The sequence below is a fragment of the Poromitra crassiceps genome (genome assembly GCF_964638095.1).
Source record: "Poromitra crassiceps genome assembly, contig: HAP1_SCAFFOLD_315, whole genome shotgun sequence".
In the NCBI taxonomy this organism is placed as follows: Eukaryota; Metazoa; Chordata; class Actinopteri; order Beryciformes; family Melamphaidae; genus Poromitra; species Poromitra crassiceps.
The window spans coordinates 57,861-72,548 of NW_028152087.1; the positions used below are offsets into that span (position 1 = coordinate 57,861).

At 43.2% G+C, this 14,688-nt stretch overlaps 1 protein-coding gene across 1 annotated transcript in view; it reads left to right on the forward strand.

Annotated features, from left to right (window-relative positions):
* The window catches only part of LOC310771034 (E3 ubiquitin-protein ligase RNF123-like), a gene marked incomplete at its 3' end in the record, with an annotated part of 155,599 nt that overhangs the window by 20,956 nt on the left and 119,955 nt on the right, over positions 1-14,688 (forward strand). The window contains exons 3-5 of the mRNA XM_083663714.1: positions 6,891-6,970; positions 10,641-10,738; positions 11,550-11,604. Coding sequence (XP_083519840.1) covers positions 6,891-6,970; positions 10,641-10,738; positions 11,550-11,604 — 233 coding nt within the window. The remainder of the gene's footprint in view (positions 1-6,890; positions 6,971-10,640; positions 10,739-11,549; positions 11,605-14,688) is intronic.

Sequence of the window (14,688 nt, forward strand, 5' to 3'; positions counted from 1 at the left end):
GGATTTAGTGAAGCCGCGGTCTTGCCTGGTGAGTTGCCGCCGGGGTACTGGGCTGGCTTCCCTTCTCCCCGTAGCGTAACTCCCGTCCCTCGCGCAGTGCATCCATGTGAGTTCGAGTAACAACAAAGTGATATCCATTCTCCTGGCCGATTGTCACATTTGCCCATGCACACTGTAGGTCATTTGGAGGCACCAGTATTTCATAACCAGTTTAAAAGTTCTGTGTATGGATTTAATTTGAACGTTATACGTTATAGCCTACTTCGGCTATGGGCGGAGGACAGATATGCTGTCACTATGATGACCAGGTGTGGGCGGAGGCGAGTAAACTTGCTATGGAAACAGTCTATATCAAGTAGAGACGAGTAAGACCAGGTCGAGTAGAGCTGTACTGTGCTGTTGTGGTGTATGTGGTGGAAATGAGCCATTAGTGAGGCTTAGGTGACATCTCCAGCAGGTTTGGTTTCACATGGATGCGGGTGAGGTGTGAAGGGTCATCACTGGCCACAGCATACTTCAACAAGGGGGGAAATAAGGATAGTGGTGCTCAGGATAGTGGTGCTCATTCGCTGAGAGAAATGGTGAATATATGGAAAGATGTCCAGTTGATCAGAAATAAATATTTGAAATAGGACCCGTGAAATAAGTAACTAGGCTGAGAAAGGCAATGGGACCACTAGGCAGTGGTCCCATTAGCACAGGGGTGCCCAAATTCTTTCCCATGAAGGGCCAAAACTCAATCTGGGTGGAGGGCCGAGGGCCAAAAATAAACGTTGTGGAATTACATTAAAATGTATTATTGTGTTTTATAGAAAATTAACATTCTAAATCTAAAATAACATTTCAATATAATAATCTACTTTTTATCTGTTTTGTAATTGTAATAATTTGCAATTGGTTATAATATATTTAAAAAAACATCTGCATTTGTGGGGAGCTTAAAGTGTAACTAACCCCCAAAACACTTTTTTTCAGCTTTTAACCAATATATATGACTTTGGGGGTGATGTGTGAAGAATTCTGGTCAGAATTTCCACATTTGACACCAAACTGTTGCCATTTTACCATTTGTATCATTTTTCAGCAGCATACCTGGCATAAGCGCCCTCTAAGGGTCGAAGACTGCTTTTTTTTTCTTTTCTCAAATGAATGGGAGATTAGGAACACACTGACGTCACAGTGTTCCCAAAGACTATGGGATTTCAAGATAGTTACTCCACTACTCCCCCTGTACCCTTTCGCTCCTCACAACTCAGTGCACTTAGCAGCAGCATCATATCTCTCTCCCACTTTCCCCATGCAGATCCCCCCCCCCCCCTCTCTCTCTCTCTCTCTCTCCCTCTCTCTCTCTCACTCACTCTGCTGCTTGTAGGGAGCCGATCTCTCTCTCTCTCTCTCTCTCTCCCCCTCTGCCTGTCAGCAGAGCGACTAGCGACTGGGGACTGGGGGGGGGGGGGTGAGCAGCACAGCACACTCTCTCTCGCCCAGTATCAAAGTGAGAGCCTCACTTTCATCCTTCCGCAAACAAATCTTATCGCAGTATAGCGCACATGTAAAATATAACGCTATACTACGACGTGACAACGTGACAAAGCTGGTCTAAACACATCGGCTACTGTAATATATAGTAGATAACATCACTGATGACGCGTCCCAGCGCATGCGGCAGTAGTGTATTTGAGAATATAGAACCCTGGCTTGCCTCTGGCCAGTGACACTTAGGAAAGACTAGGTGACAACCAAGTATAGTTTGGTGACGAGCTGGAGAGACAGTTGACGGCCGGAGAGACGGCAACCGGTACGGGATGGGATTGGCACCCCATCTTGGCTCTCTCGTGAGGGAGAAATCCACAAACGCTACGGATTAGCCTCCTGAAAATCTGCGCAAAGATCGGCGCGGCCTGGGGTCCTCCAGGCTAGAGCGAGGTGCTCGACGCAGGTAAATGACGTGCAGCGCACAGGCCCTCTTGAGGCGTCCTTGAGGCATCCTCTCAGCCTCTGGATTGCCTTTGCCACGGGAGGGTCTGGTGAGACGAAGGAGGAGCACGGCCGGGAGTAACCCACAGAGCCTAGATCCTCCATGCACCGAAGGGCCAATACTGCGGCGTAGCACTAGCTCTATTGCAGCGGATTGGGCGTTCTCGCTTACCCCTCCCGCGGGCAACGTTGCAGACAGAGTAGTAAGGCTGATCCGTGAGCGGCTTCTGGGACGCGAGTCGGGGTCTTAATTGGCCTCGGCTGGGTCTACTGGGCGAGGGTGTATGATGTTGACAGACCCGAAACACCTTACGACCCCAGATAACATCACTGATGTCCCAGCGCATGCGGCAGTAGTGTATTTGAGAATAATATCGTCACTGTGTACAAGCAACGGGGGGGGGGGGTTGACTCGCTGTGTGTGTGTTTTGCTGTCTGGAGCACTTTCTCCAGTGCTCTCTGTGCACAGTCTGACATTTCCGCGGCTATCAGTCCGACTTGGAAGCACTTTCTCTCGGCCAGTCAAACGGGAGAGTCTGCTCGCTCATGCACCCGCAGCAGCAGACAGCAGCAGTGAGAGGCGGGGGCTTTCAACAGTCTGACATTTCAGCAAACAAATCTCGTCGCAGTTTAGCGGGAATGTAAGGTATAACGCTATACTACGACGTGACAACGTGACAAGGCTTCTCTAAACATATCGGCTAATATAATATCATCACTGTGTACAAGCAACGCCAACTTCTCAGGAAATGAAAGTCAGCAGAGCAGAGCAACTGGCTCTGTCTGTGTGTGTGTGTCCGAGGAGGAGAAGAGCTCTGTCCTGCTCTCTGAGAGGAAAAATCAGAGGTGTTGTAACTTTCAACAAGAATCACGAAAAGCCCCAAAACGCAAATTAAAAACGGATTTCATTGCGCGGTTTATCTCTAGTTAGACGAGGGAATTACGTGGAGAAATCTCGCATTGTGTTACCCCAGAGCGAGAGGTTTGTACTATTGTGGGTGTGCTGCTGTTAACGAGCCCATGTCACTTTGCTCTCGTAACGTAATTTGACACCCTGCCATAGAGATACATGCAGAAAAATAATTAAATTTCTAGTTCGCCACTGAATTACCAAATTGATATAACTTTCAACCATTTTCAGATTTTCTGTTTCCATACAGACCAACAGCGTTGGCTAGTTGTTGATATTTATAAAGATATTGCCCCTCTCAAATAAATTATTTTTGAGGCAGTAGGCAAACTGTAATGGCGTCGATTTCCGAAAAAGAATCTTGACTTGAACACAGCCAAAGAGTCCAGTATAGACAAGAGCATATGTCATTTCTTGGTTTTTTCCATAGGTATTTTCAAATCACTGTTCTGATACATATCTAGGGGGTTAGTCCCCCTTTAAACATTTAATCAGTAAACACCCAGTTAAAAACAGTTGTATTTTCCACCTTTGTAATCAAGAGAGAAATTTGACTTAATTCACAACTTGAATTGACGGCCCGGGTGGGGTCGTCAAAAAGGCCTTTCTGTGTGGAGTTTGCATGTTCTCCCCGTGCCTCCCGGGGGTTTCCTTCATATAGGAACCCCTTCACCAAAACATGCAATATCCTGGTTGCTAATGTGGTTCCTCCTCTGGTCGTTAACTCATTCACCGCCAGTTTAGGACTGCTAATATTTAGCACAGGCCAAAGATTTTCATAATTGTTGGTCATCTTTCAAGACCCACAGTAAATTATCTATTAGCACCAGAGTGATTTGCAATACCTCAAAATGAAGATGTACGTCTCTGGGTTCACCAGGAAAAAAAAAGTGAGCTTTTAGCATGTTCTGTACTCTACTTATAGCCATTTATATACACCCTGTTTTCACCCAAAAGGTCTCTCTGAGAAAAGAAATTGCAGAAAATGGCATTTATGTACAGCACACAATCTCAGGCAGAACTCGCTCTCAATTCTTTTATTTTGAACTGTATTGACATCAGACATGTAAATATTATTCATTATGACACAAATGACAAAAAAAAATATATATATATATATATATATATATATATATATGAAGTGCTTTTTTTACATTCAACAATACAGTTTGCTCAGTGTGAGTGAGTGTGCAGACAGACAGACAGACAGACAGACAGACAGACACACACAGACACAGACACAGACACACACACACACACACACACACACACACACACACACACACACACACACACACACACACACACACACACACACACACACACACAGAGAGAGAGAGAGTTCTGTCCACAGCTGCTGCTAGATCGCACCTCCTTCCCCCCACCTCCTTCCCCCTCCTTCCCCATCAGCGTTTTGCCTCCTCTGCTCGTTTTCCTCCTCTCGTTCGGGCTGGGACGAATGCTGCGACACGACTATATACAGTCCATGGACACGACACAGGAACGGGTCCGGCTTGGCTTTGGGACCAGGCGCTGCTGGAACCGGATCGATCATGTTCGTCACGGGTTTGACTAGGCAGTCCAGTCTTCCTCGCCAGGAAAGTGGCTGTGCTGCTCTGCTGCTTGACTCTGTGTGAAAGCCATTTCTGTGGCGAGGCTGCAGCTGTTCTCCTCCTCCACACAGTTGTGACTCGTCTCGTCTCTTTCGGGCTGGCACATAGGAACGGGGTCCAGGGACCAGGATCGATCATGTTGGTCACGGGTTTGACTACCGCGGTTTCGATGTCCGCTGCTCTGCAGCAAGTCGATCAGCTCTGCAGCGCGGCGAGGGGGCATTTCAATGGCGTTTCTCCTCTGCAACAAGGAAGCGCGTTTCTCCTCCTTTCCACCTTCTTCCTAATTTCAAACAACAGCTGCGGTATGTGTTTGATAACGTGCTGTCGGCTTGACTTTGAGGTTAGGGACTTGAAACTATGTCACAGGCTGGGTAAGTGTTTCAACTATGCGCTGCACTCATAAAAACAAAAACACGTCAAACACGTCATTGGCGGGGAGGGCTATTTCTGATAACACGTCAAAGACGTCTTTGGCGGTGAATGAGTTAAGGGCGCCTGTTCAGAGGGAGGGGAACTGGTTGGAATAGCATGAACCTCCCACGTGCTATGTCCTACCGGTGAAGCTTCCGCTGTCAGGTGAAAAGAAGCGGCTGGCTAACTGCCCATGTCTCGGAGGAAGCATGGAGCCAGTTTCGGCTCTCCCGAGATCGGCAGAGGGTGGAGCAGCAACCAGGATAAATAAAAGTAAATTAGCACTAATGGGGGATAAAAATGGGATAAAAAAATCGGGGAGGGCCAAACTTGGCCCGCGGGCCCCAAATTGGTCAGCACTGCATTAGCAGAATATTTGACATTGACAGAATTGTTTTGAATAATGACAGAAACATGTGAAGGCCATGACAGAATATTTACGACCCTGTCTGTCATTTTGACAGACAACAAGAAAGTCTAACAACCACTGCTTCCAGGTGCATTGTATTGCACTGCACTGCACTGTATTCTATTATCTCACTGTGTAAGCAAATTATCACCAGCTGTCAGCCAAATTATGTTGAGATTATTTTATTTATCGTTCACTTTGCCTTTAGAAATGACAAACTATTTGAAAAGTGCCACTCCATTCTAAAAGCAAAGTGACTGGTGACAGTTAATCATTAGCCACTCTGCTCTACTGAAGGTATAGTGTCCTTCTCTGCTTACTTGGGTTGGCGTTCATCAATCATCCCAGACTAGGATTGCTGATCTACAATCAGTTTTTCCTCTCATATTATGATGATTGACAATAGCCAGATGGACGTGCTTGACACCCCTAGATCAGTAGCCCTGATCACATGCATATTACAGGTTACCGAGTTGTAGGTCTTGCACTGTTTGCTTACATTGTATGGAAGGTCCTCTTGTCAAAAAAGTAAGTGAGTTTTATTGACAATTTAAAACACACATAATACTGCTTCACAGAAGACAGACATTATGAAACGTAAGAAACGGCCGAGGAGTAAAACACAAGGCTTATTTCCATTGTGGTCCTCTGGCTGACAAGATTGTCACGTGCAAATACAATAATCACGCACTCACAATACAGAAATATATATAGAAATTTACAAAATAGAGTACGAAATTACAAAGTACAAAATACATACAAGCCCTGATGTCAATGTGTCTGCAAAGAAAAGATTCACTCATCCTTTTCTGATTTGGGTCATTTGAGAAGCTGATAAATAATGGGCCTTGATATGTGAAAGGGGATGAAGAAGGCAACACAAGAAAGTAACACGGGGTTAAACCCTGTATATATTAAAGTGAACTTTTCAGGAACTTACAATAGCAGCCTTGCTTTCAGAATAATGACTATGCATTTTTGAAAATTTCCATGGTTTTACAATGGGCTTTATTGACACTTAGGCTTGTAATACCCGCTCAACCTATTCACCTTATGTTCATATGCGGGGGTGGGCCAAATTCTTCCGGGTTGTGTTAACACTTCCACTGCTCACGGCGCGCAGAGGAGAGAAAATAAAAAAATAAGTAGCATTGTTATATACCAACTGCACATCATAATTCCCATAATATTTTGAATTTGTCCCCATATAGTTAATGTTTTTTCCCTGATTGATTGATTGATTGCTTTATTGCAGACTCATGGTCCATAGAAAAAACATACATACATAAATACATAGATACACACAAATAACATAAAAAATATACATTTCACTTTAAAAAACAACTGGTCAAATAAGGAAACATTAAAATAAATTCATATGCAGGCTTTTAAGCCAATGTGCCCTGAGACTGGACGTATATCGAGTGCAGGTCTTGACTGAGTTCCTAATATGTAATGTTATTTGCTGCCTCCGCTTCCTTGGTGTACTACTAATCAGATAATATTTTTCTATTCCTCTCTTCCATCTGCCGTTCTACCTCTTCTCCTTCTTCCTCCTCTTCTGTAGGAAACCTCTTGGCTTCCAAGATCTCGAGGCTCACCTGGAACGACTGCTGTCTGAGGGAGAACCCAGTGAGGAAAGCAGAGGTACACACACTTACGCTTATACACAGGAGCTGCGTTTCCATTCAGGTTTTGCGCAAATTCTAAGCAAACTTTTGAAACGTCAACAATCTTAAAATTAGAATCGGGTGAGTTTCAGTTTTTTAACAGCTCTTATGCGAATAAGTAGGTTGTGTGTACTGTAGATGGAGAAATCTTTCCAATGGTTACTTGCCATAGGAGAAATAATTATTATGTCAGGTAATCTGCTGGTGACACTATTTTTTCTGACGGTGATGAGTAAATATTGCGGTGTATAAACCTTTTGGTGAAGTTTTTTCAAATTTAGCCGTTTCCTTCAACCTTTTTGAATGCGATACTGCAAAATGTGCATCAAAATACATTGATGGAATCCCGACTACAGACACAAACACGGATGCTTGCAGACGCGCAAACATGCAACACACATTTTCAACTTTCAGATATAGTCCTCATTTATTTCTGTACTATCTGTAAAAGCTCATTATTCGTTAAAGCTGCTGGGGGCGCTTGCATAAAACACCTTGAGTTAACATTTTCCTTAAAGTCCGAGTTAAGGTTTCCTTAAAACAAAATCAGTTACACAAAACACCTTTAAGTCTTCTCCTTAAGGTTCAACATTTTAAGGAAAGCTTAAGGAGAAGACTTACAGGTGTTTTGTGTAATCGGTTTTGTTTCAAGGAAACCTTAACTTGGAAAATCTCAACGCTGTGCAACTTCATTTCTCAGACATCCAGGTAATAGAAGTTTTAAAAATAAATTATTTTTAAAAACACTAGACTAAAAAACGGTAGAAAACATGTTTCGGTGTTCATCCAAACACCATCAGTTGTAAATGCAGCAGGAAGTAACTCTGGCAAAATAAATCCACACAAGAAAAGTCACATGACAAACACATGGCATGAAGTCACATGACAAGCACATGGCATGAAGTCACATGACAAGCACATGGCATGAAGTTTCTTTTATTTATGTATTTATTTATTTGCCAGTTACTTGCTGCTGCATTTATAGTGATGCTATTGTTGATATGGCCGATAACCGATATTTACCGATGTCGATATGATCTGTATAAAAAACACATTTTTATAATAATATAATTTGGTACATACTGAAAAACACATGTAAACACTGAATTTGAAAATGCATTTCTTTATTTCCAAAACATTTGGAAAAGCCCATAGATCATAGATTTACTGCATTGTTTCTTCTCAATGTGAAAATTGTGCCTGATGCCGATAACCAATATTAACATTGCAACATTGGACCGATGCCGATATGGAAAAAAATGACTAACATCGCCCGATACCGATATGATTGCCGATATATTGTGCATCTACTCTACTTTACAACTGATGATGGTGTTTGGATGAACACCGAAACATCTTGTTTTCTACTGTTTTTTGTCCAGTGTTTTTAAAAATACTTTTTTTTCTTTTTCAAACTTAACTCAAGGTGTTTTGTGCAACCGGCCCCAGCAGATTCCTCCCTCTCCTTACTGTCCTTCAGGGTTTATTTATAGAGTAATACTAATACGTATGTAATCAGCCTCCCTTTGAGGAGCAGCCAAAGTCTGCTGTTGCATATTAAATAGTTTGAGTGCTCAAATCTTGGGAGGCAATCAAGTATTTCTAACTCCAAAAACAGCTGTAGTCATGATGAAGAGGTGGTGGAGAGTGTGTGTATCATTTGGTGGTGTGGCCAAGACTTCCGGTAGACTTTTTTTCTGGACGGACAATGCAGCTGGTAACATTCCAGAATTCCGGCCATATAGAATATTTACCGGCCAGTCAAAATTTATTCAGAAAAGATGGATGTAATCATTTCTTAAATACATAACATAATTTTAGCAAACAAATCTTAATTTTAAATCATTTTTGTTGGTGTTTATTTCAAAAGAATTATCTAACTATTCAGGTCTTCGCAAGTTCAAAGGGAGCCGCAGCTGCCGCACACGGTGACCGGTGACCATCACGCTCCTTAATAAATTAATTTGGTTCGGGTTTGAATTTACAGGCCCGTTAAGAACTATAATATAGCCAACTTTTAAACAGCAATAAAGGGGGCATGGTGGTGCAGTGGTAAGTGCTGTCGCCTCACAGCTAGAAGGTCCTGGGTTCGATTCCCACCTGGGACGCTGTGAGCGCTGAAGGAGTGCGTGCCCGTCCGCATGTCCTCGAGTGCCCGCCGCCCGGGTGGGGTTGTCAAAATGGCCTTTCTGTGTTGAGTTTGCATGTTCTCCCCGTGCCCCCTTGGGGTTTTCTTCATATAGGAACCCCACACCAAAACATGCAATATCCTGGTCGCTGATGTGGTGCCTCCTCTGGTCGTTAGGGGCGCCGGTTCGGAGGGAGGGGAACTCGTTGGAATAGCGTGATCCTCCCACGTGCTATGTCCCCCCGGTGAAGCTTGCCCTGTCAGGTGAAAAGAAGCGGCTGGCTAACTGCCCATGTCTCGGAGGAAGCATGGAGCCAGTTTCGGCTCTCCCCAGATTGGCAGAGGGTGGAGCAGCAACCAGGATAAATAAATTAAAATTACCACTAATGTGGGATAAAAATGGGATAAAAAATCTGGAAAACAATATTGAAAAAAATACAAAAATAAACAGCAATAAAACGCAAAAAACAAACGCTATGATCCAATCATCCAACAAATGTAGGCTATTAAATTAACAGCTGAGTGGTCGGTGCAGGTATTGACTGTGTTCTGTAAGTGCCGATGCTTTCAAATTGATAGACCCTTTGGTGAAGCCGTTTTTCCTACCTGCCTTCTCACAGATGGTGCTTTTGGCAGTGGCAGCCATGCTGTTTCTTCTTGAGGAGTAGCAGTAGGTGCTTGATGCTTTTCTGCTGTCTTGCTGGCCTCGGCTGAAGTACCTGTTGCACCATCGTTAGATTTGAAAGAGGACTGGCCTAGGGATGTCTGCTTTGACATTTGGGTTTCCTCCTGCATCAAGTCAAAGCGGGCACAGTGCTGGCTGGCGGGACTGATGCTGCAGTGTGCGGAGAAAAAATTATATCCAAGTCTATACTTAAGGTGTAGCCTATTGGCAACATCACTTAGGCTAATAGGTCACACAATATTAGGCTATTTTATATAAAGAATTTATTATTATATTATTTCCAACCGGCCACTTCAGCTGGTGACCTTTTAATCTGCCGGCCCACGGCATGTGATGCTGGCAAAAAGCCGGTAATTGCTGGCTAACGGAATCACTGGGTGTGGCTTGGGGGGGGGGGGGGCGGTGGGGGGGGGGGGCTTGTCTGCATATTGATTGATACTTATAGTACTTTGGGCATGGTGGTGTAAGTTGTATGAGTCTCTGCAGCAAAGAAACATTCCCTAATATATTTATTTGGTTTTATTCCAGTTATGACATTGAATACATCAGTGTTACATGATGCAAAGTCTGCCTTTTACACACATTCTACGGTGTGTTTCTAGTTCTAGTGTATTCTCATACAGGGCTGCCAAACCATCCCCTGTTCTTTAAGCAAACTTGAATTTACAAGACAAAACGAGGAGGAAAAAAAGGATTCTTCTTCATTGCACTCCAGTACCCCGTGTCCCATGTCCCAAAGCCCCCTCATTGGTCCTGGTCCCCAGGCTGTGCAGACTGAAAGCACACAGAGACTAGCCTCACTTAATGATGTTGGCTATCTTTGTGTTTCTGCAGATCAGCCTAACGAAGGTCGTTTGGGCCCTCAGACTGTAGTTCTGGATCACACCAGTGGCTTCGAAGGACTCCTGTTTGTAGACGATGATCTACTTGGGGTGAGATTGCATATTGTACACTGGCTAGTTTCAGACAAGTAGTAAGGTCAAGCTTTATTGCAGTGGTTCACAAACTTTTTTACGTCAAGGACCCCTAAGCTGGCACAAATTAGACCACAGGCCCACATTTGATAGGAAACCCATGACCAAAATAGTCATATACTTTCTGTCATTGTGTTACTTATGGATGGAATTATTGTGAAAAAAAAATTATATAAAAAAAAATATTCCTATGTAATGTACCACTGCAATGGTATTCTATTTGGTGTCTTATAAAGCCATGAGGGTTGGGCACCCTGTGTGCATGACACAGAAAAAGACCCCCTGGAACCCCCTCAAGGACCCCTGGGGGTCCCCGAACCCCACTTTGAAAACCACTACTTTATTGATTGAGATCCTAACTTTTTTAGGTAAATGTGAAGCTAGTTAACAACCTCTCTTTTCTCCAGTTTATGATTCCTATGCTTGTACACTACTTTGTGAAAACCTCTCAGACAGTAACCGTTACCACGCCACATACCTATTACATCACCATCATAACTATTATATAACAGTCGAGTTAGAGCACGCCCTCCCGGCTCTTATTTCTACATGGAACGATTTTTATTTTGTCTCTACATCCGTCTCTACATCTGTCTCTACATCTGTCTCTACATCTGTCTCTACATCTGTCTCTACATCTGTCTCTACATCTGTGTTCCCTTATTCCTTCTCCTTCCCTGCTCCACTTTGAATGAGATGACAGCAGAATATGGTCTTAATGCAATACATCATCTAACAAGTGACATATTTTGTGTTTGAATGCTTCTAGGTCATCGGCCACAGCAACTTCAGCTCCATCAGAGCTACTACATGTGTATATAAAGGTAAACGCTTCTCAGACCGCTCGAGCAAACGTCCAACGACCAATTTACAGTATATCATGAGGAGTACAAACATGGTCTACAAGAGGCAATGTCACAGTTCTTTTGGATTACTGCAAATACAGTAGAAAGTGTGAAAGGATGTATTTGGCATGTGCCTGCTTACTACTGGTGGATATGTTATGTGCCTGCTTACTACTGGTGGATATGTTATGTGCCTGCTTACTACTGTTGGATATGTTATGTGCCTGCTTACTACTGGTGGATATGTTATGTGCCTGCTTACTACTGTTGGATATGTTATGTGCCTGCTTACTACTGTTGGATATGTTATGTGCCTGCTTACTACTGGTGGATATGTTATGTGCCTGCTTACTACTGGTGGATATGTTATGTGCCTGCTTACTACTGGTGGATATGTTATGTGCCTGCTTACTACTGTTGGATATGTTATGTGCCTGCTTACTACTGTTGGATATGTTATGTGCCTGCTTACTACTGGTGGATATGTTATGTGCCTGCTTACTACTGTTGGATATGTTATGTGCCTGCTTACTACTGTTGGATATGTTATGTGCCTGCTTACTACTGGTGGATATGTTATGTGCCTGCTTACTACTGGTGGATATGTTATGTGCCTGCTTACTACTGTTGGATATGTTATGTGCCTGCTTACTACTGTTGGATATGTTATGTGCCTGCTTACTACTGTTGGATATGTTATGTGCCTGCTTACTACTGGTGGATATGTTATGTGCCTGCTTACTACTGGTGGATATGTTATGTGCCTGCTTACTACTGTTGGATATGTTATGTGCCTGCTTACTACTGGTGGATATGTTATGTGCCTGCTTACTACTGGTGGATATGTTATGTGCCTGCTTACTACTGGTGGATATGTTATGTGCCTGCTTACTACTGGTGGATATGTTATGTGCCTGCTTACTACTAGTGGATATGTTATGTGCCTGCTTACTACTGGTGGATATGTTATGTGCCTGCTTACTACTGGTGGATATGTTATGTGCCTGCTTACTACTGGTGGATATGTTATGTGCCTGCTTACTACTGGTGGATATGTTATGTGCCTGCTTACTACTGGTGGATATGTTATGTGCCTGCTTACTACTGGTGGATATGTTATGTGCCTGCTTACTACTGGTGGATATGTTATGTGCCTGCTTACTACTGTTGGATATGTTATGTGCCTGCTTACTACTGGTGGATATGTTATGTGCCTGCTTACTACTGGTGGATATGTTATGTGCCTGCTTACTACTGTTGGATATGTTATGTGCCTGCTTACTACTGTTGGATATGTTATGTGCCTGCTTACTACTGGTGGATATGTTATGTGCCTGCTTACTACTGGTGGATATGTTATGTGCCTGCTTACTACTGGTGGATATGTTATGTGCCTGCTTACTACTGTTGGATATGTTATGTGCCTGCTTACTACTGGTGGATATGTTATGTGCCTGCTTACTACTGCTGGATATGTTATGTGCCTGCTTACTACTGGTGGATATGTTATGTGCCTGCTTACTACTGGTGGATATGTTATGGTAAATGTAGAAAGCGGTAAATCTGTACATTTCCAGGGAAATCTAGATTCCTTCCCTTTCACACGGGAGGACCGGGTTCGTGTCCCACATGTCATGTGGACACGTCATGTCTCACGTGTGTTCAGTTATTTAAGCCGCACCCAAACCATAACCCTAACCTTAAAGAGGACATGAAAGATGTAATCATATGACTCTAGATCATTTGCATTTCACCTAAAAAAAAAAGACGGGACATTGATTGATTTCAAGTCAGTGATTTACTTACTTAGATTTACTAGAAAGATGAACAACATTTTACCATTTTGCCAACTGGGGCACTGCTTGATGACATCACTAGGGTGGCTGTACAGTACAGTACAGTACAGTACAGTACAGTACAGTACAGGCTAGTTAAGTGTTGGTATTAAGTATTTTGAATTCTAAGTTCTAACAGGCTCCAGGCTCACAGCATGCTGTTGTGTTTATTTTTTTTGTTATCAACTTTTTTATTGCTTTGATATGATAACAAACACGTAATATAAACACAACAAAAACACAACAATTAACCCCTACCCTCCACCCAAGGCGGCAAACAACTTACATTACAATTGGCCTTAGTATCAGATCAGAAAGCAGAGAGAAAATCAGAGAAATTAAGAAAAACAAAATGTATAAACAGCTTGTATTATTTATGTGACATTAATCGTATATACAGTAGGCGCACTATGACCTAGTGGATGTGTTCAGTAAGGGAAGCCCATGCACTGATGGCTGATTGTTTGGCATTATGCATTCTTGCTACTGACATTTCCAAATATGCTATATCCAAAAGGGACTGTAGCCAATGATTCCAGGAGAGTGAAGGAGGAGGCTGCCAGCGAAGGGCCAACATTGTTTTTGCCGCAGTCAGACCATGCTGTTGTGTTTTTTATTTATTTATTTTATTTATTTATTTTTTATATAGAACACAATATGAACAAGACAAACAGGCTCAGTCAGACACAGGAAAAGAAAGGAAAAGAAAAAAAATACATCATCAAGATTCAACATTCACCATTACAACATGGTGCTGCCAGTCGCATAAGGTGCTTACATGTATGTGTTTGCAAGAAATAATGTGCATGGGGTCCCACACACACACACACACACACACACACACACACACACACACACACACACACACACACACACACACACACCCTTCCCTCCCCCGCAAGGGACGAGATACCAGCCAGGCAAGCCATCCATCACCCCCAACCTCAGTCACCTGTCATTCATAACCTTGTCAAAGTAGGCCAGAAACGGGTCCCAGATAGTTGAGAACCTCTTAAGTGAGTTGGTTCTCAGGGACCCGAGTCTCTCCATCTGTACAACAGAGATCATGTCCATCATCGACACCTGAAAAGAAGGTGAAGAGGAGGACTTCCATTCCTTCAGAATAAGTCTTTTGGCGACAGTTGTCCCCAGTGTCAGAGGTTGTTGCACAGCTGTAGGGAAGCTCAAGAGAGGACTCCGAGGAGCCGAAGATGGTGAGTTCTGCTTC